This window comes from Rana temporaria, chromosome 12 (genome assembly GCF_905171775.1).
Source record: "Rana temporaria chromosome 12, aRanTem1.1, whole genome shotgun sequence".
NCBI classification, from domain to species: domain Eukaryota; kingdom Metazoa; phylum Chordata; class Amphibia; order Anura; family Ranidae; genus Rana; species Rana temporaria.
In genome coordinates, this window is record NC_053500.1 from 74,944,125 (window position 1) to 74,971,558 (window position 27,434).

Sequence of the window (27,434 nt, forward strand, 5' to 3'; positions counted from 1 at the left end):
TTTCCCTTGATCCTGACTAGTCCCCCAGTTCCTGCCACTGAAAAAAGATCCCCACAGCATGTTGCTTCCATCACCAAGCTTCACTTTAGGGATGGTACTGGCCAGGTGATGAGCAAAGCCTGGTTCCCCCCAGACATGACGCTTGCCATTCAGGCCAGAGAGTTTAATGTTAGTTTCATCAGACCAGAGAATTTTGTTTCTCATGGTCAGAGTCCTTTGGGTGTCTTTTGGCAAACTCCAGGCGGGCTGTCATTTGCCTTCTACAGAGAAGTGGCTTCCATCTGGACACTCTACCATAGAGGCCTGATTGGTGGAGTGCTGCAGAGATGGTTCTTCTTCTGGAAGGCTTTCCTCTTTACAAAGAAACACTGGAGCTCTGTCAGAGTGACCATTGGGTTTTAGGTCACCTCCCTGACTAAGGCCCTTCTCCCCCAAACGCTCAGTTTGGCCGGGCGTCCCGCTCTAGGAAGAGTCCTGGTGATTCCAAACTTCTTCCATTTACGGATGGTGAAGGCCACTGTGCTCATTGGGGCCTCAAATGATGCAGACATTTTTCTGTACCCTTCCTCGGAAAAAGCAAACAATCTTCGTTACAAACCACCCATGTCATTTGGCGAAGTAAAACAAAACTGTGGATCTTACCAGTTCTCAAGGCGGTCAAGACAAATATTTGGAGGCCCTCCAATGCACGCAATCTGTTGTCTCCTCTTCCAGTCTGCAAGCTCTTCATCTGTTAAAGTCTTCTGGACGTATTCCATAGCAGACAGGAGTCCAGCCAAGTCACTAATTATTGTCTGCAAGATGAAAAGGGATTACAACAGAGTTTATTCATGCAAGATAGTTCTGATCCTACAAAGTGAATCAAAATGAAAACTTGGTTTGTAAAAATTTGCAAGCCAGGTATTCACACTTTTAAATCAGGTCTAAACACAATATTGAAACACATTTTTTGTGTTTCTCTTTTCAGTCTAATGTAATATGCCTTAATTAGCCCTGGGTCAGTTTCTCTGGCGACACTGTTACTTCTTGCCCTCTGCCATAATTTAGAGAGTGATTTGTACATGGGCAAGGCTACAGATTGGCAGCCTTCAGCTCAGCAAGAAATCAGCAATACTTGCACTTTTCACCGTCCACTGCAGTACAGCAGCCAGGACCAGAGTCCGAAAGTGTACAGATTCCGTGTCAGGTAAGTATTGGATGGCCGCCATGGACAGATGGTGGAAAACAGGCAAGGTTGTTTAGCAAGCATAGTTTCACTTTAAGCTGGATCAGTTAAGTAGAACTATAGGCAAAACTCCCCCATTTTAGATAGAGCAAGGGAGGGTTATAACCCTGTCATATTTTTCGCCATCTGTGTCCCATTGCGGGGATTTCCCTTCACTTCCAGTCTTGTAGCATAACAGAAAGAACTAGTGTCCCCATTTGAAGATTTCCCCTCTATTACTTATCTGGGGACAACCCAAATTTGGGGATTTTCTTTTACTTTCAATAATAATTGGTAAACCCCTAACGGGGTTAAAGACAGCAATAAAAACCGACAGGTATTCTAATCCATCTCCACTCTATCAAAAAAAAAAAAAAAAGGAGATTTTAAAGTTTTAAACTAAAATTTTCACTTGTTGATTTAGCACCTGTTCACACTGGTGTGAATTGACAGTTCCAAATCGCATGACAAGTTGCACCCTATTGTTGGCAATGGAACTTTTAAAATCTGTGTGACTCTGATTTTGCAGTGCTGCACCGGTTTGAAAAAAAAAAGGGTTCCTGCACTTTTTGCAAATTCAGGTGCGACTTGCATTGATATCTGTGCATGAAGTCGCACAGATGTCAGGCAAGTTGCACCTGAAATCGCACTGACCTGCGGCTTTTAGTGTGAACGGGGGCTTAAACATGATCAAGACAGATATACATTTTTACCCTTCTTAGCTGGTCTAGAGCAGTCAACATCTGTTCCAACTGCTGCATCTTCTGCCGAGTCACTGCTTGGTTGTTACCATTCAGATCAGAAAGATCTGCAATACATAAAGAAGCAAATATAAATTTGACAGCAAAATCTAGGTATTAAATAACTAATGTGGAAAATGGTCTGATCTTCAATTATGACCTATAAGTAGGGTTGTCCCGATGCTTCACCTGATACTTGTACTGTCAGCGGTGATCAGTGCATGGGGAAGTTACAAGCACCGATCACCGCTGTATAGATTTAAAATGAATTTCTCTGCTTCACTCTACACCCCTCCCCCCCACGCGGCTTTCAGCTGCTTTAAAATCAGCAGTGATCGGTGTTTGTAACTCCCCCACACATTATCACCGCTGAGTCTCCCGTGTCCTCCTCCAGCCCCCCTCCGTTTTGCGGCAGTCTGTCTCCCTCCCACCGCGTATCCCGCCGTGTTTCTCTCCCCCTCCGTGCTCCTCCTCCACCCCCTGGAACTGTCAGGATGGAGAGCGGGGTAGGAGCCGGTAAATCGGCTCCTTACTGCTCCGAATGGACAGAGTCAGTGATCACTGACTCTGTCCATTCACATAACTGAAACATTGTAACCTGCGTTTACAAATGTTTCAGTTTATGAATGTCTTCTCTCCTTTCATTTTCAGCGCAGCTGATGAGAAAGGGACAGGGGAACATGTGTCCCTAGTCCCTTTCCCTGTCTCAAAGGGAAGATGTCAGAGTCTTTTTTTAGAGACCAAATAATTAGTGGGTTCCTTCCAATGCTAGAGTCACCATTCAAATATGTCCCTCCTCTCTAGGTAGAATACATTTGGTTTGTAATTGTTCCTCATAACTGCTGTCCTCCAGCACATTTAATGAATATATTAACAGTAAAAGATGATCAGGAAAAAAATGGTCACAAGTGACAAGACGAAAGCAATGGTTTTAAATAAAATTTTCTTCTCAGGTTATATGAATGAAAATGATGGGTATATCAAGCAAGGTAGTAATTAGGGTTGTCCCGATACCACTTTAAGACCGAGTACAAGTACCGATACTTTTTTTTCCCCAAGTACTCGCCGATACCGAATACTGATACTTTTTTTTAATCTCATGTGACAGCGGCACATGTCAGTATTTTTTTTTTTTTTTTTATCTTTAACAATTTGTTCTAAATTTTTTATTATTATTTTTATTTATAAGGCTTTTTTTTTTTTTTTTTTTAAGGGGGGGGGGGGGTGGACCGTGTCAGTGTGTTTTTTCTTTTCTTTTTTTATTATTTTCTACAATAATTTTTTATATTTATTTTTTATAAAAAAAAATTCAAGCCCTATTGGGGGGCTTTGGTGAGATATCAGGGGTCTTAACAGACCTCCGACATCTCCCCTATTCGGAGCAGTAAGGAGCCAGAATTACCGGCTCCTACCTCTCTCCATCCTGACAGTTCCAGGGAGTGGAGGAGGAGCACAGAGGGAGAGAGAAACACGGAGGGATACACGGAGAAGAGAAAAACGCGGAAGAACACAGAGGGAAAGAGAAACATGGCATGGGACATGGAGGGAGGGAGAAACATGGCAGGGGACATGGAGGGAGGGAGACTGCAGCATAATGGAGGGGGGCTGGAGGAGGACACGGGACAGTCAGCGGTGATCGTGTATGGGGGAGTTGCAAGCACCGATCACCACTGATTTTAAAGCAGCTGAAAGCTGGGGGGCGGAGAAATTACTTTTAAATCTATACAACGGTGATCGGTGCTTGTAACTTCCCCACGCACTGATCACCGCTGACAGTACAAGTATCGGGTGAAGCATCGGGAGCATTTGCCCGAGTACAAGTACTCGGGCAAATGCTTGGTATCGGTCCCGATACTAGTATCGGGACAACCCTAGTAGTAATGTTAACATTATTGCATAATGAATGTACTCTTATGGCTGACAGCAGGGCCGGTACAAGGGGTGGGCGGAAGGGACGGATGCCCTGGGTGGAGTGTGGGAGGGGGCGGGTTGTTAGCAGGCAGAAGAGCATCCCTATGCTCCATGTTGCCGCTCAAGCCTGCATCAAAAGAGAGAGTGGAGGACGCGCCCTTACTGATTGCTGAACTCCTCTTTGAGGCAGCAGTCACGCCCCTTTTTGAGCTCCTGTTAGTGTGGCTGGCTGAGTCACAGTAAGAGCTCCACTACAGGTGGGTGGAGCAGGAAGAGATGAGTACACTGCAGTCCTGATTACTGCTCACCATATACAGCAGCTCTCATTGGGGAAGTAAGAAGATCTTAGATAAGAGATGTCAGAGTGCATGCGAGTTCCGACCTTCTCTGCCTTGTACTGTACACTGTAACTTTCTTGATTAGGTTAGGAATATACTGGGACTTCTGAGGTGATACATAGATGTATTCCTCATACACATCGTTTTTAATAAGAGAAATATATATATATATATATATATTCTCTTATTAAAAACGATGTGTATGAGGAATACATCTATGTATCACCTCAGAAGTCCCAGTATATTCCTAACCTATAAAAAAAATCTGAACATGAGCATCAATAAATGTGATTGCATAATGGAGCCAACGCCAGGAAAGTAAACAAAAGTCTATCCTTTCAGTGTATGTCTTTGGGGGAGGGAGGAAACAGAGGTATGGGCACATAGCTTTAGTCTGGATTCACAGCTATGCATGTTTTGAGCTTTTTGCATATTTGCACTACAGAATGTGTTCCATAGAAAACCATGTTAAATGGACTATAGTGCAAATCTGCAAAATGCAAAAAGCACTAAAAATGCCATGGGTGTGAATCCAGCCATAGGCAGTGTGTCCAGGAGCCTTATACGGCACCCATGATCTACTCATCACAGGTGAAACACTTTGCAGGTTCCTGTTTAAAAAAATAATAAATACACATTTTTTACTGGCAAAAATATGTGCATTTATTTTTTATTATTATTGTTAAAGGTGAACCTAGCCTTCAAGTATTTATACCTTAATCCTCTGCCTCTGGAATAAATGAGCATTTAACCCATGAAGTATGGGAGCCCTACTGCAAGGGTGGATTTTTTTTTATTTTCCTGGGACTTAAACCTTTATTATGAACCAGAATGTCACTTGGGTCAGGCAGGAACAAATGGGTGGCTATATATGTGAGTGTTTGTATGTGTGTGCCTGTATATACTACAGGTGTAAAATGCCTCTTAGGGGGTACTGCTGGGCACTAGGGTGTATATACTCCTGGTTTCTTCTCTGTAGTTTACCCACTTCTGCACATTGTATATTACATACACCTTCCCTCTGCACTCCGTACATTATTTTTGCTCCTGACCCTTGCACTTTGTAATTTATCTACACCTGACCTCTGCACGCTATACATAGGTATATCAGGTGTGGGAAAGAGGATTGGTCATGCATAAAAAGAGGGGGGGGGGGGACACCTTTGAATGTTCGCCCTGGGCGCTGTATGACCTTGTCCCAGCACTGGCTGACAGAAACCCTTGAAACCACTTCCCGACTGATGTACAGGTGTAAAAAATTTCAGCAATTCAAAAAGTGAAACTCATTATATAGGATTCATTACACACAGAGTGATATATTTCAAGTAGGTCTATCTTTTATTTTTTGATGATTATGGCTTACAGCTAGTGAAAACACAAAATTCTAAAAAATAATGCAATATTGTGAAAAAGTTCAATATTGTAGACTCATGGTGTCACTCTAATCACCCAATTGACTCAAAACACCTGTAAAGGTTTCCTGCGCCTTTAAATGGTGTGTCTGGTTCAGTATGTTACACAATCATGGGGAAGTATGTAAAAGGGGGGGAACTAATGCGCAAATCAACCTAACCACGGGCAACTAAGCTAAAATATAATAAAATACAACTAGTAAGCAGCAGCCACGACTAATAGTGCTCTCACACTGACAACAGATAAAACAGGGGTGGGTGTAATAGCGCTTGCAAAAAACTACAATATTTAAAACATTTAAATAACAATTCCTGTTGATGAAATATTTCTCCACAGAACAAGGAATGAATCCAAATGACTAATAGGTCAATCCGCCACCTGCTGTGGGTCTAAATATGTTCCACTCTAAATACGTCCAAGAATACCACTCAACATTAAGGCATAATGTGGAGGGTACCAACAGTGGTGAATAATAAATACCTAATTCAGGTAAACAAATGTGCCAAACTCAGCACAATGTTAATATAAACCATATAATCACCATAAAAAGTTTAGTATATAAGCGACAGGAAGTCCAGGCTGCTCCGCATGGACCACACAGGAGGAAGTGATGTCATCTAGATCATGGAGAGGACAGGATGGCAGCTGTCCTCACCATGATCTAGACGACATTGGACTGTGGCAGCCTTTGAGGATGATGATTTCTTAACAATGCGTGTGTTCTGCCTATATCTTGCAAGTGCAATGTATTCTGTCCAATAAACTATTACCAATACTACACTTAAGTGCGCCTCCCTCTGCCCTCCTTTTTTGTCGTTTTCTACAGAGTCTTGGACACACTCTGGGGATTGCTGCCACCTAAAAATCATTTTTAATCTTTCATTCAGGACGTAATTTAACCACCTATTACAAGGACCATACACACACACACACACACACACACACACACACTTCTCACGCCACTTCGGTGCAATTGTCCATATGTTGTGCACCCGGTCTATCTACTTTTACGATATAATTTTCCAGCAGCATCTGCCCACACTGCCAAAAGCATTAATACCTGGTTTAATGATCATGGAATCACTGTGCTTGATTGGCCAGCAAACTCTCCTGACCTAAACCTCAGAGAATCGGTGGGGTATTGTCAAGAGGAAAATGAGACTCCAGACCCAACAATACAAATGAGCTGAAAGCCGCCATCAAAGCAACCTGGGCTTCCATAAAAACCTCAGTTGTAGTCAGAGTCTTCGAGTATGAACTGTGATCACCCTAACAACCAAGGCCTGAGGTGTGCCTTGGCCTAGCTGGTCGGTATGCCTGAGAAGAGGGCAAAAGACACATGTGTAGGTGAAGAAGGGTAGAGAACAATCCGTTTAGTGGAGTAGCGTGCGCCAGGAAGGCAACCGTACACGTATCCGCTATGACAGGAGAAATCCACCAACCCATGACTTGTGACAGAAGGAACCCCCTATAGAACCTGCAAAACCGCTCAGAACTCGATGACCCATGAAAGATGGATCGCGCCTGATGCCCGAGACAACCCCGCCATGAGGAATGAACTGCTTGTGACAAGAGGATGCAAGAGGGAAATGGAGCAAGGGCCAAGCGGATTGAAATCCTTCAACCAGGCACTACCCATGCTGATGAGGGGAAGTGAGAGGGCAAGTTGCAAAAAAAAAAAAAAAAAAAAGGACAACAGGCAGGAGACTAAGTGTCAGCTACCTGGAGAAGGCGGATAAGGCCAATACACTAGGCAATAGAATCATGGCACATGGGAACCAAGCCAGACTCACAGACTTAGAAACATAAACTAGCAAACAAGACAACAGACCACCAGACATGCAACAACCACCACCCCCTCGGCACCTACCCAAGTACGAGAACATGAGCAGAAACGTCAAGACCACTGCGCGTGAATTAACCTGAAGACAGACCCCCCACCCTTGCTTGATTGGTAAATGAGCCTGAGTAACCTGCAGCCCAGACACAGGCAATTAACTGAACACTCAGGGCTAGTGTACCCACGGAGCGTGGTGGGTAGTCGTATAGGTGTAAGAATGAACGTGCATCGTATGACGTTTGGTATACGGGCGAGAAGATTGTGGTCAACAATCATTAAAAACGAAACCTCAGCCCATATGGATCTGTAGACGTGACAGATCCCGAGATGCGAATACTAGCTAACTAACCCAGGTGCAACATGACAAAGTACAATGAGACATGATAACCAACAGAGACTGGAACGCTGGGTCAGAAACGCAGAGACTGGAACGCTGGGCCAGAACCGCAGAGACAGAAAACGCATGACAGAACTGCTGAGCCAGCAAACGCAGGGACAGAAACGCCTGACAGAAAATTGGCAATGAATGGCACGGTGAGACGGCAACGAATGGCATGGTGAGGCAGCAATAATGGGCATGGTAAGGCGAAACACAAACTAGAAAAAGACAGACATGAAAAAAACACCCCTCTGTGCCTACCTAAGAATGAGAATATGAGCAGAGATGTCAAGACTGCTGTGCGTGAATGAACCCGATGACAGCCCCCCCCCCCCCCCCCAAGTTGCCTGATAGGCAATTGAACTGAACACTCAAGGCTAGTGTACCCACAGACAGTGGTGGGTGATCGTATAGGTGTAATTAATGAACGTGCATCGTATGACGTATTTTATACGGGAGAGAAGATTGTGGCCAACAATCATTAAAAAACGAAACCGAGATGTGAGCACTAGCTAATCAACCCAGGTGCAACGTGGACAAAAGTACAATGAGACATCGTAACCACAACGAAGACACAGCCATGACAAACAAACACTATGACAGAAAACGTGGGGGCAGCAATGCTATGACAGAAATCGGGGGGCCGCAGAAATGTTGAGACTGAAACGTTATGGCAAAATGAGATGACAAACACCTGGGGCAGAAATGGCATGAGAGAAACGCTGAGCCTGAAACGCAATGACAGAAACCTGGGGCAGAAATGGTATGAGAGAACGCTGGGCCTGAAACGCTGAGGCAGAAATGCAATGACAGAAACCTGGGTCAGAAATGGTAAGAGAGCCTGAAATGGCGCCAACACCGGACCCGACGTGGGAGGAGGCTTTAAGTACTCAGCAGACTCCTCCCACAAACACAGGCTAGCCTTCAGCCAGCCTTTACACTAGTGCCACAGGCTGATCGCCTCCATGTCACGCCACATTGATGCAGTAATTCATGCAAAAAGGAGCCCCGGCCCAGTATTGAGTGCATACTATACTGTATGCACATGGACATACTTTTCAGTAAGCCAACATTCCTGTATTAAAAAAAATAAAAATAAATAAATTGGTCTTGTGCAATATTCTAGATTTCTAAAAATTCCTTAATCATTAAAATACATGCTTGAAATATATCACTCTGTGTGTAATGAATCTATATAATATTATATGCGTTTCACTTTTTGAAATAAATTACTGAAATACATTTTTGAGATGCACCTGTATATATACACGTCCTCAGGAAGTGGTGCCGATACATCGGTCATGACTACAGCCAAGATCCAGATAGATAGATAGATAGATAGAGATATATCTATAGAGATATATACTGATTCCCCACACACCAAGTGTGAGCCAAGCAGCTAAACAGCTGGTTCCCCCCCCCACCGCCATTACCGGGCTGTCCCGTACCAATGCGACTGGCAGCATCGGATGCACTGCACAGAGAGAGGAACTTCCATTGTTCCTCCCCTCTGATGCAAGAAACCAGAAGTAATAAGGATTTAGCCACTTTGAGTCAAGTTAGTTTACAAGCAGTTACTGGCTTGTAAAGCATCTGATCAAACCGATCTTTTGATCAGATGCTTTGGAGGGCAGAGGAATACCTCAGACCTCTCCATAAAGAAGGACCTGTCATGGTCCATGTTATCACAAGGGATGTTGTTCATCAGCAATAAATTTCAGTAAAAAAAAAAAAAAAAAAAATTTAAAGTGCCCCGTGCTTAAAATGGTAGTAAATAAGTATAATAAGGCTTACCTGTAGGCACGGTGTATATCTCTTAAACTTGACATGACCGGTGCATACACTCTGAAGGTACTGCTTACAGTGGCTGGACCTTCAGAGCCTGTGCAGTAAACAGCAGCTCCCACACCATCATGCCGTTCACATTCCCCACTCCGGGGGAAGATGTCAGCCCTCAGTGTTGAGATTGCGGTGCTGGAGGGCTTCATTTTAAGGCAAGTCGCTCAATGTGCTAGTTTGTGGTGCATACTAGCACATTATGACATTGCCTTGAAGGGATTTTTTATTTATTTTTCTAACAACACGCTATTTACTACTACTTTAAGTGCAAATGCATATGTAAACTGATTGCACCACACGTGAGGAATATCAGTGCAAGAGCAGAATGCCTGAGTAACGCCAACTAGTAACCTGTGAAACGTTGCTTATAGAGATTGTTAGGTATCGTAGTTTGTTGCCATTCTACAGATATACACAATTTTACAGAATGCCATGTTCGGTATCTTTTTACTCGGCATAACATCTTTTATAATTCTATCAACAATTGGGTATCGTTGTGTGTGAGTGTACTCTAAAATTCATTAAAGTGTATTTTTCTGAAAATTTGTGCAACATAAAAATTGCAACAACCACCATTTTATTCTTTAGGGCAACTCCTTAAAAAAATATATATTGTGTGGGGGTTTCAAGTAAAGCGGGCCTCTGTTGCTATGGGGACACCCCAGTACTTCTCCCTTCAATACATCCAAGTGGCTGCGACCATCCTGGAGGAAGCCAACTAACAAACCAGGTACACACACAGCGATACACTGAGGAATAAAACAGGTATGCTCTTTACACCCTCTAGTGGCGATTTGTAGGCGTGAAAACATCTGCTCAAAAGAAGAATCCATAAGTGAACTACGTTCCTTAGGAATCTTCACTTACCTTTCATGCCGCAGGATTCTGCTGACAAAACCGCCAGACCCAATCTTCACCCATCATGGCGGGCCATGTCAAAAGACCTTCAGGAACCGGAGGACCTTCTAGGATTTTTAGAAATACAGTGCTCGTGATGTAAAACACTCGTTAACCGCATTACTCGCAATCCGAGGTTCCACTGTAATTACTATGCAGCGCTGTGTCCCGTGATGTACGAAAAATAAACTTAATGTAAATAAATCCTCAAACGGTATCAACTGATTGCCAAAAAGCAAATGTGGTACCAATAGTCAAAAGAGAATGTGGTCATGATGATGTTCTGAGATATTGAATGACAGCTGGGTTTACCACACTTAGCTACTCTACAACCTGTAATTGCTTCCTTACTATAATAACTAGCAGGCACCAAGGACCCAAGAAAGCCTTTAACGTGACACTCAAGCTAGGCATACACTGGTCAAAATGTGAAAATCCCTGTTGGCCTGGCCTGGCCTCGAACTGTGTGTGGGTTCCCCCTCTCAAGAGCAGTTGATTGTGTAATTGACTTCTGTCGAAGGGACATGCTGGAATTTATTGAGCAGTAGCTCCAACCAAGTGGGGGCTGGTCAGAGATTTTTCCATCTACCTGGTTTGTGTGAATAGAGGAATTGATTATTTTTTATTTCCCCCCCCCCCATTTAGCTCGTTGGCCTACCAAAAATGAAAAATAAACAGTGAATAGCCAGTCATACAAAAGGAACCAAGTGCATCATTGTTTTTCTTTACAAACAATACACTTTAAAAGCATTTCAGTTATTGGTGGAATTATTTCTTGTAACTGGACAAGAGTGTATTGAAAGAACACCATCTACCAATCAAGGAATGGACAACTCCGGGAAATATTAGATCCTAAAAAGGAGAAGACGCATACTATATTTTCACTATAAAATATTTATTTAAACTGTGCCTGCTTTTTTTTGTCTGTAAGCACCTCTCCAAACATTTTTGGCATGCAACCATGTAAGATAATAGTGCACAGACACCTTTATAAAAAACACACACAACATGTCTGTATTGAAAACTTATGTTGCTGGCTTTGCACATCTGCTGTGGCCCACTTTTTTGTTGGGCTTTACATTTTTACTTTCTTCCACAGGGGGTAGGACTCTGTTGGAGTTTGTCTGCCCAGCAGGGAAATTGGGAATTTGTTTACCGATCATCACTGAGCAGGCGGATGGCTAGTCTGTGTTCGTTCTGCTTATGCAGAGCAGAAACAGTCTGCCCTCCTCTATGGGCAGTCGGATGTAAACAGACCACCTGTCATTTTACATCCAACTGCCACCTGACTTGCCAGGCAGATGGGGAACCGTTTTAAGCGGATAGAATCAGATCTCGGCGAATGTCAATGTCCGAGGAGACTGAAGGGTCCGATTGGGTCCACCTGTCGGCTAGTGTGAAGGGGGACTTATTCTGATATAGGTTCCAATCAAATTTGAAAAGCATCACTCAGTAGCAATTCGAAGAATAGAAATGGATTATTGTTAGCTATGCAAGCACTTTGCTTACAGTAAACCGTTTTCACAAATTCGACTATAAAATAAATCCAAGAAGCTGCTACTGTAAACATAAGACCGTCCACATAAAAGATGCCTCTATGTTATGACGAGGAAATCACAATAGACTCACCACTTTGGCTTTTTAAAGTTTTGTAGTTGAAGTCAAAATCATCTTGAAGATTTTCTACCACTTTCATTTTCTGTTCAAGGTCCTGTCAGGCAAGGGGATGCATGAATTTAAATAAACATGGCAAAGATTACAAGACACAACAAAACGTAATTCCTTGCTGCCAGTACCTGGACTTTTTTCCTGACATCCTGCAGGTGCTGCTCCAACATCTGTTGCTTTTCAGTCACTACAGTTGCTGTGGGATGGGATGCCGGGCCCCCTTGCTAGATTGTAAGAAAACCAGTCAGACAGACAATCTTATAAATGAAACTAAAAGAACAGATGAAAAGGAATGAAATCTCCATTACATTGTCAAATGCAAAATTAACCCACGTCTTACAAAAATGATTTACATGAAACCCCTAGCAGCCAATACCTCATTCTCCCATGAAAAAACACCAGTAAAGAAATAAATACAGAAAATGTAAACCCAGCCTCCGTTCACACTGAATCAGACTTCAAAATCGTGTAACTTCACTTGAAGTTACACGATTTCAAAGCTGCAGATCAGTGTGACTTGGCTCACATCTGTGCAACCAAATGATCAGATGTCTATGCAAGTCACACCTGGAATCACAAAAAATAGCTCAGAACTTTTTTTTTTTTAAATCAGTGAGGCATCGCAAAGTTGGAGTTTCAACTATTGGAACAAGACCATTGCCGACAATAGGGTGCAACTTGTCATGCGATATGGACCTGTAAAATTGCACTGGTGTGAACGAGGGCTTAAGGAGGACTTGAAAACAGTATGTTCTAAACAAGAAATTGCAATTATATGCGCAAAAGCAGGCAATACACTTCTACTTCAAAAGAAAAAGAAAGGCAAAATTCCTAATTTATATCAAAAAAGTAAAAAATATATGTGAGGGAGGGACAGTTCACTACAGGGGCCCAACATCAAAGTAGAACTGTAGGCAAAACTGCCCCCCCCCCCCCCCATTTTGGATAGAGTGAGGGTTATAACCTCAGATTTATTTTCACCATCTGAATCACATTGCAGAGTTTCACCTTAAAGGTGTTGTAAACCCTGCTTTTCACCTTAATGCATCCTATAAAAGGTGAAAACATTTCTGTCACTGACAGCCCCCGTTTTACTCACCTGAGCCCTGCAATTCCCACGGTGAAGACGTGCTCTTTCCCTCTGCCCGTTGTCTTGGCTCTTAATTGGATAGATTGATAGCAGCGCAGCCATTGTCTCCCGCTGCTGTCAATCAAATCCAATGACACAGGCACGGTCTACAGATGCAAATGCTGGACTCGAGAGCACGCCTGCAAGGTAACCCCCAGGGAGAGCACTTCTCCTAGGGGGTTATACGATGCAGGGAGGAACTATCAGCACCGCCAGGGGTCCCCAGAAGTCGAGGATTAGGGTCACAAACTGCACAGAGGCAAGCGTGACATGTTTTTTTTTAAAAAAAAGCTTTACAATCACAAACTTCTTGTCCTGAAGCCGATCAGGAAGTGAGAGGAAATACCTGCAAATTAAAGGGAATTCCTTGGGGACCCCCAGATAACCAGAACTAGGGTTTCCACTGGAAGAATCCCCTCTATTTTTCTGGGAACAACCCAAAAAAATAAATTGACTTTCACTTTCAGTGATAATGGTAAATAAACAGGACAAATTGAGAGGGTGAATCTCCCTAATGGGGGCACAGAAAGCAATACAAACTCATAGATGTTCTAATCCCTCTCCAAAAAAAAAAAAGAAAAGAAAAGCAAAGGCAAAAAAAAAAAAAGCAGAGCTCTCAATTACATGCATTGTGTTTGGCAGCATTTCAAGTAAAACATTTTCAGAGACAACTTGGTAATCCCAAGTGGAATCAGAGGAAAGGAATGTGAGCAGGTAAATATACAGCATGCTTCAGTTTTCCGGAAACATACACTAGTAAGAAATATGAGGAACTAAACCATCATGTAATTCTTGTATAAAATACAGCTAGCTACAGTTAGCTAGTAGAATTGGGAGGATGTAGTTGCACTACATTCCATCCACTATCAATACCACCACACCTGGGCAGCAGCTGCTGCAGTCTGAAGAAGTCTTCCCTCTTCCCACAGGCATCGGGCTACTATACGTGCAATTTCCATTGGTTTTTCCAGGTACCTACTCTGTAATGACAAATTGCAAAACAGTGAAACCTTCAAATGTAGCTTTATTCTCAATGGTAAACTTTAATTCACCCTTTCAACAAACTATACAACAATATAAAACCGATTAGACCTAAAAAAATAAAAAATAAAATGTGTTCTAAAAAATTCACTTAACAGCAATAGTGGTACAGGTAGGGGGTACAGTTGGCACAAATCCAATAGGCCAGGAAGGAAGTGCACTTAAAAAAATAAATTATAGCCTGGTACACCCTACAGTTTCCCATGCAACTTCACGGGTTGCAGGAAAAACATAAAATACATGACACCTACGGTCGGGATCTGCTGTATTAACCATGCAAGGTTAGTCCAGGGATCTTCCCCGCTGAGCGGTTGTGTTCTGACAGAACACTCTGATCAGTGCTCTCTGCCATTGGCTGAGTGCTGATCTGGAGTCGGTCAGCTGCTGGTTTTCCGGCATGCACGTCTGACAGAAGTCGGCCGAACATACACACGGGCAGAATGTTGGCCAGTATTTTTGTACAAACGTCTCACGACATTCTGGCCATGTGTATGGGGCTCCAAGGTCCAGGCACACTAGGCAGCAAAAATAAAAAATGCCACAACTGCTGCCAGTACAAAAGCAGCATACAACTCTCCTATGGAACATATTGTACACATGTTTAGGCCTGTTTGTAAGCAGTTTCGCAGAAAACCTAAAAGTATACCTAAAAATGTGTGACGCGCCTTAACGCCGCATTTAGGTACGTCAAGTGTTTAGCCCAAACACGCCTCTCAAACGCAGTTGAGGTGTTTTTTTCCAGCCTGTAAAACACCCAAATGTGCATGGACACATGGGCTAAAATAGTGTTGCGTATACAGGCTGAAAGAAAAAATCCGAAATGCCAGTGTAAACATTTTTATGCCCAGTGTGCATGAGGCCTTATCATTTCTGCTGTCTTTAAAAACAGATTCATCACAGCTATTTAAAGGAAACCTGAGGAATACAAAGGCTGCCATTGATTACTTCTTCCTAAAAAAATACTAGCTACCTGGCTGTCTAGTTTTAATGTCTTCTGAGTTATTGATCCAGGACAGGCATGCAAGTCACGAAAGTCAGGAGTTTCGATTCTTTACATTTCATCAGGGGTTTTGCATGAATGGCAGTAGAAAATATACTGTTACCTGTAGGAACTGCTTTATTCTCCTGAGGTTGTGCTGGTAAAGGACATTGGATTCCTGTAGGAATCTGCTGTACTGCTGGTCTATTTCACCGAGAAGATTATGGAAAACTAGAGTTGCATGCGACTCCTTGCTGGCAGCAAAACCCCTGCAGAGAAATGTGGTGTTATTTTGCTATAAAAAAACACATTTACTCCCAAAATATTAAAAACCAAGCAGATTTCCACTTTCATACTGAACAAGTACATGACTTTTTTCCATTACTTTATCTGCCAACATATTGTATTCATCAATCAACCCAAATCAGACTTGTTCTTACATATTATACACTACCGGATTATGTGCTACAGCTGAATATGTAAAGAAGCAAAATTGTATCTACACTTGCAATGCTTTGTTATGGTAGTGGTGCAATTGCTGAATTTGGCCCACATGAAGAATGCCAATTGCAAATACAATTCAGTACACTTCTGCAGCATTTCCGGGGATGTCAGATGCCAGCATTTCTCCCTGTGTTCTGTGGTTTCATCCATTCACTCCGACATCACACAGTAGTGATAATGTAGAGGCCAGGGGAGGGAACCACTATGCGACCAAGCATTCAACACTTGGAAAGGTGCAGGATGTTGAGGATTCTTCTGCAAGCTCATCTTGGGAAGACAGTTGTGTGCTGCAAATAGTACAAGTGTGCCTTACTTGGCAGGCATGCCTTTTTCTAACCTTTAGCAACACAGTCACTATAAGGCCTTATGCCCACTGACGTTTTAAAAAACGGGCTGTAAAGCTAGTACAGATGCCAGGAAAAAAAGCAGCGTTTTTAACATGATTTTTTCCCGCATTGAATTCAATGCACATTTTGCCGTGCTAGTTTTCAGTCACGTTTTTCTGTCTCTATCCAAAATTTATGGTAACCTATGGGAGCCCATTGATTTGAATAGGGGTCGCACCAGAAGTCGGATCAAGATGATCCGACTTGCGGGGCGACTGGTGTGCGGAGAATCTTGAAGGGGACACCCCGTGCAATTTTGAAAAAAATTGCCGTGAGGTTTCCCCCCCAGGATGATAGCAGACCCTTCGGTCTGGTATGGATTTTAAGGGAAACACCTACGCCGAAAAAACGGCATGGGGGTTTCCCCCCAAAATCCATACAAGACCCTTATCCAAGCATGCCGCCTGGCCGGTCAGGAATGGGGGTGGGGACGAGCGAGCGTTTTTTTTTGCAGCTTAAAAACGGCTCAGCCATTTACAGCTCAAAAACGTCATGGTGGGCATGTACCATAGGCTAACATGGAGAGCCATTTTTAAGCTGCAAAAAACGCTCAGAAAAGTGGCTGTAAAAACGTCCATGGGCATGAGGCACAACAATCACTACTGACTTCATTTAAAATACAGGGGAAAAAAATAACATTTATTTTAACCCCTGTTCCTATGTAGTAAAAATGTATCGCAAGCAGATGTGACATTTGCAGTGAACCAAATACCTTTAACCACTTAAAGACCTCAGGTGTTTTTCAGATTTGGTGTTTGCAAGACTAAAACATTTTTTTCTGCTAGAAAATTACTTAAAACCCCCAAACATTATATATTTTTTTTTTCTAACACCCTAGAGAATAAAATGGCGGTCATTGCAATACTTTTTGTCACACCGTATTTGCGCAGCAGTCTTACAAGCGCACTTTTTTTGGAAAAAATTCACTTTTTTTAATTAAAAAATAAGACAACAATACATTTGGCCCAATTTTTTTATATATTGTGAAAGATAATGTTACGCCGAGTAAAATGATACCCAACATGTCACGCTTTAAAATTGCGCCCGCTCGTGGCATGGCGTCAAACTTTTACCCTTAAAAATCTAGATAGGCGACGTTTAAAAAATTCTATAAGTTGCATTTTTTGAGCTACAGAGTAGCTCTAGGGCTATAATTATTGCTCTCGCTCTAACGATCGCGGCGATACCTCACTTGTGTGATTTGAACACCGTTTTCATATGCGGGCGCTACTCACGTATGCGTTCGCTTCTGCGCGCGAGCTCGTCAGGACGGGGCGCTCCGGTAAGCGGCGGAGGGCGCGGAAAAACGGCGGGAGGGGGGGGGGCCCTCTCCCGCCACCGATACCGGCGATCTCGCGGCGAATCCGCCGCGGAGACCGCCGTTATCGTTTACACGGCCGCCAGCTGAAAACATGGATATCTCAGTTGTGGCAGCAGCTGCTGCCGTTACTGAGATATCCATGTTTAAAAAGAGGACGTATATATACAGTGGGGGGTCCGTAAGTGGTTAATAACCAATTCATAGGAGCAATAGTGTATACTCATTAAGGCTCCATGCACACTGGTGTATTGCACTTACATCATAAAAGATTCAAAACGGCCCGTTAAAATTCCAAAGTGCATCCAAGTTATGTTGATGCCTTGATAAAGAGGAGTAGCGTTACCCCTGAAATGTATTGCCCATTTTTATCTTACCTTTTTTAACAATTAAAGTTATCCTGGACTTATTTATCCGGTTTTAGTCTGACACGCACATATATGTTGTATATGGGTAATTCTATTTCCTTAAAAAAGCAATACCATTTTATTGTAAACAGACTTTCCCTTCATTGCTCTGCTGCAGGTCCTTGTAAATAGTAAAGAAAACCCCTTTTACCAGTCTTGGCTCTCTATCCACGGTGCAAGGAATTGGCGCAGCTCCATGGGAAAGCTGTCGCTGTACAGCTGGTGCAGTTGTTCCAGGTATCGGGTGTCCAGCTGCTGCAACTGGTTCCATTGTGTCATCTTGTGTCACGGAGGTCTGGAAGGATAAGGCAGACAGTTAAAACCTAAGAACACAATTTTCTGTTATAGAACATTTTCTGTTGCACCTTCCTTCAAGGAGTAACTAAGAAGCAACCAGTAAAGGGAGGACCAGTTTCTTGGTAATATTAGCCAGGAAACTACAGCTAGGCAAGACTCATGTCATCTTAGACTAAGGATTAGCATGTTAAAGGGATTCTTAAAGAGACCCTATCCCCAACTTAAACTGCAGGTAAATGCACAGAACAAGGGCATTTTAAAATGTTTACTTGCAGCGTTTCCCTCTTTATATCAGTATTCGACAAATTCCGCAATTATACGGCGGCAGGTCGGCTCCCCTGCGCGAGAGCCCGTAGCTAAATTTCACCATACGAAGCGGCCACTAGAGAACCAGGAGCTCCCGGTCCTGTCAGGGGAGAGATGCCGGCTTCTGTTTATACAATGTATGAACAGCGATCAGTCATTTCCCCTAGTGAGTCCACCCCCCCCTACAGTTAGAACAACCCCAGCGAACATACTTAACCCCTTCCCTGCCAGTGGCATTTTTATAGCACTGATCGCTATAAAAATGCCAATGGTCCCAAAAATGTGTCAAAAGTGTCCGCCATAATGTCGCAGTACCGGAAAATAAAAAATGGTTGATCGCCGCCATTACTAGTAAAAAAAAAAAAAAAAAAAAATATTATTAATAAAAATGCCATAAAACTACCCCCTATTTTGTAAACGCTATAACTTTTGCGCAAACAAATCAATAAACGTTTATTGCGATTTTTTTTAAGAAAACTACGTATCGGCCTAAACTGAGGATTTTTTTTATATATTTTTGGGGGATATTTATTATAGCAAAAAGTAATATATTTTTTTTCAAAATTGGCGCTCTATTTTTGTTTATAGCGCAAAAAATAAAAACCGCAGAGGTGATCAAATACCACCAAAAGAAAGCTCTATTTGTGTGTGTGGGGGAGCCATGTCGCACGACCGCGCAATTGTCAGTTAAAGCGACGCAGAGTCGAATCGCAAAAAAGTGGCCCGGTCATTGACCAGCAATATGGTCCGGTGGTTAAGAGAACAATAGTCCTCGTAAGTCAACAGTGCCTTAAAAAGGTAGTTTGTTCCAAACTTAAAACAAAATTGACGGATGCAAACAGGCAATAGCAGTAGCGAGTTCTTATGCTTATTCTATCAAGTCTCCCTCACTGTTGTAGATGCGTGTGCTAGATTGAGAGCTACATATAATCCTTAGGACGTGACTGTGTTTGGCCTTGGCTAGCACTGAGTGAAATGAAAATAAAACAAGCTCCCAATAACAGTGCAGAGGATGCCGTTCTGTCCATACACAGGAGCAAGGGAGTTGCTTGTTCCTAGTCCCAGATTTTCCCAAATTCAAAACCTTCCAGTAAAAGGAAAGGAGGAGTCTACCAGTAATCCCTGCACAAACAATTACAGTACTGACGGGTTAGCAGGAGAACACATTTCTGCCACCCACCAATAAATCAAAGGGTTTGTAAAGGATCCCCCCCCCCCCTAAATAGCTTCCTTTACCTTAGTGCAGTCCTCCTTCACTTACCTCATCCTTCCATTTTGCTTGTAAATGTCCTTATTTCTTCTGAGAAATCTTCACTTCCTGTTCTGGTCTAACTACACACTGTAATGTGAGGCTTTCTTCCTGGTGTGGAGAAAGCCTCTTGAGGGGGCGAGCAGGAGTGTCAGGATGCCCACTAACACACAGCTCCCTATCTGCAAAGTAGAGTGTCCTGACTATCCTGCTCGCCCCCTCCCCCCTCAAGAGGCTTTCTCCACACCAGGGAGAAAGCCTTGCATTACTGTGTGTAGTTACAGACAGAAGAACAGGAAGTGAGGATTTCTCAGAAGAAATAGGGACATTTAAAAGCAAAATGGAAGGATGAGGTAAGTGAAGGAGGACCCCACACACACACCAATCACCACACATTAGGTAATTGAACGAACACTTTGAAATCTTTCCATGCTCTAGTAGATTTAGATGGAGTTTACATAAGTGACTAGCAAATTAAAAAAAGACTACACACCAACTAAACGCTGTCAGAGGTAAATGGTTGGTCTCAGGCGGTGGTCTCAGCAGGTGGCAGATAGTTTTTTTTAAACTATTAGATAAGCACCTGAACGACCACAACATACAGGGATATTCAATGTAACTGACATAAAATCACACACATAGGTTGGACTTTTTTTCCCCCAACCTCACCTACTATGCAACTGCCACTTCTGCTGGGCAGTGTGGGCTTTTAACCTCTTCAGCTCCTGAAGGTTTACCCCCCTTCGTGACCAGGCCATTTTTTTGCAGCATGGCACTGCGTTACTTAAACTGACAACTGCGCAGTCACGCGACACTATACCAGAGGTCGACCAATATAAATCAGCTGATATTTGGCAATTTTGGAGAAATCGGCATCGGCTGATTATCCATATTAGGCCAATATTTAACACTGCCCACACCTGTGTCAGCAGAGTGTGGAGAAGGGAGGAGGAACGTGGGGGTTCCTCCTCCCTTCTCCACACTCTGTCTGCAGAGCAGTGCCGCGGTGTGTGAAACAGTATGGAGAGAGAGAGAAGGGAGCCGTCATTAGTGAGGTTGGATGTCGGGGTGGGCGGGACCCAGCTATCCAACACCAGCCAATGGGATGAGATCTGGGTGGACCGCTACATGTATGTGGCACCGCCCCTTTCTTTAACAGCCCGATCATTGGCTGGATAGCGCTGCAGAGAGCCGTTTCATTATTGGCTGTGAAACCTGCCAATGCCAACCAGTGATTGCTAGTGCCAACCTGCCAGTGCCAACTAGTGCCACCTGCCAACGACATCTGCCAGTGCCACCTGCCATCCAGTGCCACCTGCCAGTGCCAATTCACACCAACCAGTACCACCTGCCAATCAGTGCCACTTGCCAGTGTCACCTGTAAGTGCCATGAGCCAGTGCCACCGGCCCAAAAAAATTGGCCTAAAATATCGGCATCATATATCTGCCATCGGCCACCCCGATTTCTAAATATCGGCATCGGACAGAGAAAAACCCATAATCGGCCGACCTCTACACTGTACCCAAGTAAAATGTTTGTCCTTTCCAACAAATAGGGCTTTCTTTTGGTGGTATTTGATCACCTCTCTGCGCTACAAAAAAGAAGACAATTTATTATTATTAATAATAATAATAATAATAATAATAATAATAATAATAATAATAATAAATAGCAGTGATCTGTCATGTTCTAGGTAGCCCATCCCCCCCCCCCAGTTAAAGTCACTCCCTAGGACACACTTAACCCCTTGATCGCCCCCTAGTGTTTAACACCTTCCCTGCCAGTGTCATTTACACAGTAAACCAGTGCATTTTATATAGCACTGATCGCTGTATAAAATGACAACGGTCCCAAAATAGTGTAAAAAATGCCATATGTGTCCACCATAATGTCGCAGTCATGATAAAAATCACAGATCACCGCCATTACTAAAAAATAAATAATAAAAATGCCATAAAACTATCCCCTTTTTGTAGACGCTATAAAAAAAACCGTTTGCGCAAACCAATCAATATACGCTTATTGTGAATATGTATAATACATAATCGACCTAAACTGAGAATATATATTTGTTTGGGTACAACGTCGCAATTTTCAGTTAAAGGGACACAGTGGCAAATTACAAAAAAAGTGCTCTGGTCAGGAATGGGGTAAATTCTTCCGGGGCTGAAGTGGTTAAAGCGGGGGTTCACCCTTAGAGGGCACTTTTCCCCCTTAGATTCCTGCTCGTTTTTACTAGGGGAATCGGCTATTTATTTTAAAATATGTGCAGTACTTACCCGTTTACGAGATGCATCCTCTCCGTCGCTTCCGGGTATGGGCTTCGGGAATGGGCGTTCCTTCTTGATTGACAGTCTTCCGAGAGGCTTCCGACGGTCGCATCCATCGCGTCACGATTTTCCGAAAGAAGCCGAACGTCGGTGCGCAGGCGCAGTATAGAGCCGCACCGACGTTCGGCTTCTTTCGGCTACGAGTGACGCGATGGATGCGACCGTCGGAAGCCTCTCGGAAGGCTGTCACTCAAGAAGGAACGCCCGCTCCCGAAGACCCATACCCGGAAGAAGATGCAGCTCGAAAACGGGTAAGTACAGCTCATATTTTACTACAAATAGCCGATTCCCCTAGACCGAACGAGCAGGAATCTAAGGGGAGAAAAAAAAAAATGTCATAAATGGGTGAACTCCCGCTTTAAGCAACCAAAACAGATGAGCTAGGGAAAAATTAAACCAGGTGCAGCTGTAACATTTTAAGTGGTCAAAAAAAAAAAAATAGGAAGTTGCCAGGTGCAGCATTCTCCCTGACATCAAAATAATTTGACAGTACACATGCTTTTCACCTAGGACCTTTTGAAGAAGGCCCTCCAGGCTCTGGAAAAAGGAGAACCTTTTAGGGGTGTTGGGCCTCTAAGTAACATGTTGATTAGTCTATTAAAATGTTGCACTATTGCCCTGCCTCTTGTGGGCCTTGGACATAAAACGCCTGAGCTTTAATACAGGGTTTGACAAATTTGCTTGGAATCTAGGAGCCAGCTAAAAAAGTTAGGAGGCAGAAAAAGCGAACGCATACGTGAGTAGCGCCCGCATATGTAAACGGTATTCAAACCACACATGGGAGGTATTGGTAGAGCGAAAGCAATAATTATAGCCCTAGACCTCCTCTGTAACTCAAAACATGCAACCTGTAGAATTTTTTTAAACGTCGCCTATGGAGATTTTAAAGGGTAAAAGTTTGTCGCCATTCTACGAGCGGACGCAATTTTGAAGCGCGACATGTTGGGTATCAATTTACTCGACGTAACATTATATTTCACAATATAAAAAATAAAAAGTGGGCCAACTTTACTGTGGTCTTATTTCTGAATGAAAAAAGTGTATTTTTTCCCCCAAAAAAGTGTGCTTGTAAGACCGCTGCGCAAATACGGTGTGACAAAGTATTACAATGACCGGCATTTTATTCTCTAGGGTGTTATAATATTAAAAAAAAAAAAATAATTTATATATATATATATATATATATATATATATATATATATATATATATATATATATATATATATATATATATATATATATATATAAATAAATAATGTTTGGGGGCTCCAATTAGAGGGAAGGAGATGGCAGTGAAAACACTGTGGAAGCTCCATTAGAATTGCTGGTTTACTTGTTATGCCAACGGCCACCACAAGATGGTGCCAGATCACAGAAGGAAGCTTAGGCCTGCAGAAGGCTGCAAAGACGCGGCCTCAATTATACCGGCCAGCGCGGCAGGGGCGCACGGAGACACATGATGGGGTATCCTGTGTCTCCGTGCACATCCACCTCCACCTCCACCGCGATCGCGTCGACCGGTTATTGAGGCAGCGGCCTTCTGCAGGCCTAAGCTTCCCCGGGCGCCAGGTCGCTAATTCTAGGTCGCAATTGCGACCGGGCACCAGGATTTTGTCGAACCCTGCTTTAATAAGGTGTGGACTGCAGTGTTAATTTCGTCAACTAAAACATTTTACTCTACCAAAATACGACAAACAATTGAGAGAACTAAAATAAGACTAAAACTAAAATGGCCTTTTAGTCAAAAGACTAAGACTATAACTAAAAACGTAAAGTCAAAATGAACACTGGTCTGTAGTGCATGTTCATCTCTCAATAAAGTAGGTATTAGATTTTTTACTCCAGCAGTATATAATGAGTTTGGAAATTGTAGCGAAATGCATAAATAATGCATTACAAATTTAAACTACAACGATTAGATTTTAAATGACTACAATGAGTTTTAGTTGACTAAAATGTCCTGGAGATTTAGTTGACTTAATGCGACTAAAACAATTGCAGAAGACTAAAATGGGACTAAAACTAAAATGCCATTTTAGTCCCAAGACTAAAACTAAATCGAAATTTGCTGCCAAAATGAACATTGGTGGACTCCTCCTGTGGTAGAGGTGTTACACATGAGCAATTGCTTCTAGAAGCTTGGCAACTCTTCTACATTGGTCCGTGGTTTCTGATTCTCCGCTGCTTTCCTGTGCTATAAAACAGATAAATTGCATTTAAGCCTTCATCTTTTGTGATCTATATTTTAGAAATGTAGATGGCCACAGATGCCAGCCTACTTCCTCATTACCAATACTGGGCATAGCAAATTCAGTTCCCCGGGTGATGTGAATTTTAGTTATATTGATGTGGGGTCATATGGGAGCAGCTCACACTCACAATTTCTGGCCACTCTTCCTTTGGACAGATGCTGTGGGAAGATGGAGTTGACCTGCTGAACTCTCCACTGCCATGTCTTTGTTAGCGGATGAGGCCTTTGCTCTGGATGAGCGCCTGCTAAGGCCCTATTCAATTCTAATATTTACAGAAGATGATTTTTAATTCTATTCACCAGAGCATTTGTAATCCATATAAGTGGCGTTTCTTCCACACCTTCTATGCAGAATGCTACAACTGTAGTTAAAAGTATGGATTTGTATTTTTTTTCTAATCATACTTACCCCAGTCTGATGCTGCATCTGTCCCCGGCGCCTCTACACTGAGAACTGGGCGATCGAACATCGCGATCACTCGTTCCGAATATCCGCTCTGCTCCCTCCTCGCTTATTGAGTGCTGAGCTGTGGAGGGGGCGGGGCAGCCGGCCCAGTCTCTCAGCGGCTCGTTGAAATGCCGAGCAGGGTGTCAGTCCAGGCACCTGGCGGATCCAGACTCCCATTGGACAACACGGTGCCTGGACCAATATATGTGCTCTCTGCTGAAAACGTTTCACAGGAGTGCAAAACTAATTACACTCCTGTTATCCATAGAAGTCCAGCCAAAACAAGCTTTGGCTGGACTTTTCCTTTTAAGCAGCATGAGCAATGCATAAATCCGATTGGCAACATGATGGCCTCCGTTTTGATGATTCATTTAACACTCAGGGCAACATGCATTTATCAGGGATACATTTGTATCCTTATTGGTCTCCTAGAGGATAGCTATTCTGGCAGCTAGAGGCTGTTGAACAATTGTAAAGAAGGAAATCTACAATTTGATGTTCTACTCCCTTCTTTTGCTTAATAAAATTAAAAACAGCAATACCTATTTTTTTTTATGTTAAAATTAAATGATTGTTAAAGCGGTCATTTTTTAAATAAAATACCAAAAACAGTGGTTTTGCACAGAGCAGCCAAGATCCTCCTTCCCTGGGAGCCGCCCCCCCCCCCCACCTTTGAGTGCCCTCATAGAGATGCACTTTATATGGGGGCACTCATTTGGGCTTGCTCCCGAGTCTGTCTGTGCCTACTGACAAAAAAATGTTGGCGACCGGACCTCCTTGAATTTTAATTCAGTACCCCTGCTCTATGGGGTTCAGGTCAGGCGAGTTTGCTGGCCAATCAAGCACAGTAATCCCACGGGCATTGAACCAAGTTTTGGTGCTTTTGGCAGTGTGGGCAGGTGCCAAGTCCGGCTGGAAAATGAAGTTAGCATCCCCATAGAGCTTGTCTGTGGAAGGAAGCATGAAGTGCTCCAAAATCTCCTGGTAGACTGCTGCGGTTACCCTGGACTTAATGAAGCACAGTGAACCAACACCAACAGATGACTTGGCTCCCCAAATCAACACAGACTGTGGAAACTTCACACCGGACATAAAGCATCTTGCAGTGTGGGCCTCTCCATTCTTCCTTTATACTCTGGCTCCTTGGTTTCCAAATGAAAAATTTGCTCTCATCAGAAAAGAGGACTTTGGTCTGTGTTTCTTCAGCCCAGGTAAGAAGCTTCTGGCATTGTTTGTTATTCCTCTTGTCAAGCCACTCCTGAACATGACATTTGAATCCCATGTCCAGGATCAGTCTGTGTGTGATGACTCTTGATGCACTGACTCCAGCCTCAGTCCACTCCTTGTGAAAGTACCCAACACTTTTGAATGGCCTTTTCCTGGCAATCCTCTCCAGGCTGCAGTCATCCCTACTGCTTGTGCACCTTTTTCTTCCACATAACTTTCCATTAATGTGCTTTGATACAGCACTTTGGGAACATCCAACTTCTTTTGCAATTACCTTTTGAAGCCTTATGGAGGGTGTCAATGATGGTTTTCTGCACGGTTGTGTCAGCAGTCTTTCCCATGATTGCGATTCCCATTGAACCAGACAGAGACCATTTAAAGGCTCAGGAACCCTTTGCAGGTGTTCTGGCTTAATTAGCTGATTAGAGTGGAACACTTTGAGCCTAGAATATTGCACCTTTTCACAATATTTACATTTTCTGAGATTGTGGATTTGGGGTTTTCATGAGCTGTAAGCCATAATCAGAACAATTATGACAAATCACGGCTTGAACGATCTTGCTTTGCATGTAATGAGTCTCATATATTAGTTTCACCTTTTAAGTTGCATTAGTGAAATAAATGAACTTTTGCACGATATTCACATTTTTCGCGTTTCACCTGTAGAGATTCAGGAGAGCCCTCGTCATGTAGATGAAAGCCTACACATCCAGAAATGCCAATGGCCTGAATCCTCTAATTGTCTTTTCCAGGGCTGAGCTTGCTAGGAGTGGAACGTTAGTCTTTGCTTGTGTTACGCATTTACAGGTGCTCGCGTTGAAGTCTATGGGGTTAAAAATGTCTGATACCATACTGTTTATTCAGCATGAAATTGAGTTTAGTTATGTAGCTGTATATGAGGCTGTATATTCTGCAATACAGTAGTTACATTTTTTTTGGTAAATTCCTTCAATGAATCCAAGCTCTGCAAGCCGAGATAACATGCACTGTATCGATGCATTCACACAATTTCACAGTAACCATGAGATATAACAAAGCTCAGGAATATTCATTTATCCCATTGTTTTGAAAATCTATGTACACTACAAACTGTATGAATAAATCAGTTCTGATATTGCGGTTTTACCAACCTGACTGCTTATTCTAAATAGGAAACCTTCATTTTGTTTGCAAATATTAAAAGATTCGAACTACCAGCAAGAATAAGCCCTTACATTTAAAAAGGGCACCTGTCATTTCGGATCCATCATGGTGGGGGCCTGTTATCCACTCATCTGCTGCCGCCACGTCCCTCACCTTGTTGTGCCACTTCTGCATCACCAGCCGTCCCAT

The 27,434-nt window shown here is 43.0% G+C and overlaps 1 protein-coding gene across 3 annotated transcripts in view; it reads right to left on the reverse strand.

The window, feature by feature from the left end:
- STAT3 (signal transducer and activator of transcription 3) overlaps nt 1-27,434 on the reverse strand; it is a 157,643-nt gene that overhangs the window by 74,332 nt on the left and 55,877 nt on the right. For all 3 annotated transcript variants that reach the window (XM_040330489.1, XM_040330488.1, XM_040330487.1), the window contains exons 2-8: nt 18,145-18,288; nt 15,503-15,647; nt 14,240-14,338; nt 12,358-12,453; nt 12,191-12,272; nt 1,918-2,012; nt 643-794 (exon numbers count right to left, since the gene is read on the reverse strand). In XM_040330489.1, the coding sequence (XP_040186423.1) occupies nt 643-794; nt 1,918-2,012; nt 12,191-12,272; nt 12,358-12,453; nt 14,240-14,338; nt 15,503-15,647; nt 18,145-18,272 (797 nt within the window). In that variant the 5' untranslated portion in view covers nt 18,273-18,288. The remainder of the gene's footprint in view (nt 1-642; nt 795-1,917; nt 2,013-12,190; nt 12,273-12,357; nt 12,454-14,239; nt 14,339-15,502; nt 15,648-18,144; nt 18,289-27,434) is intronic.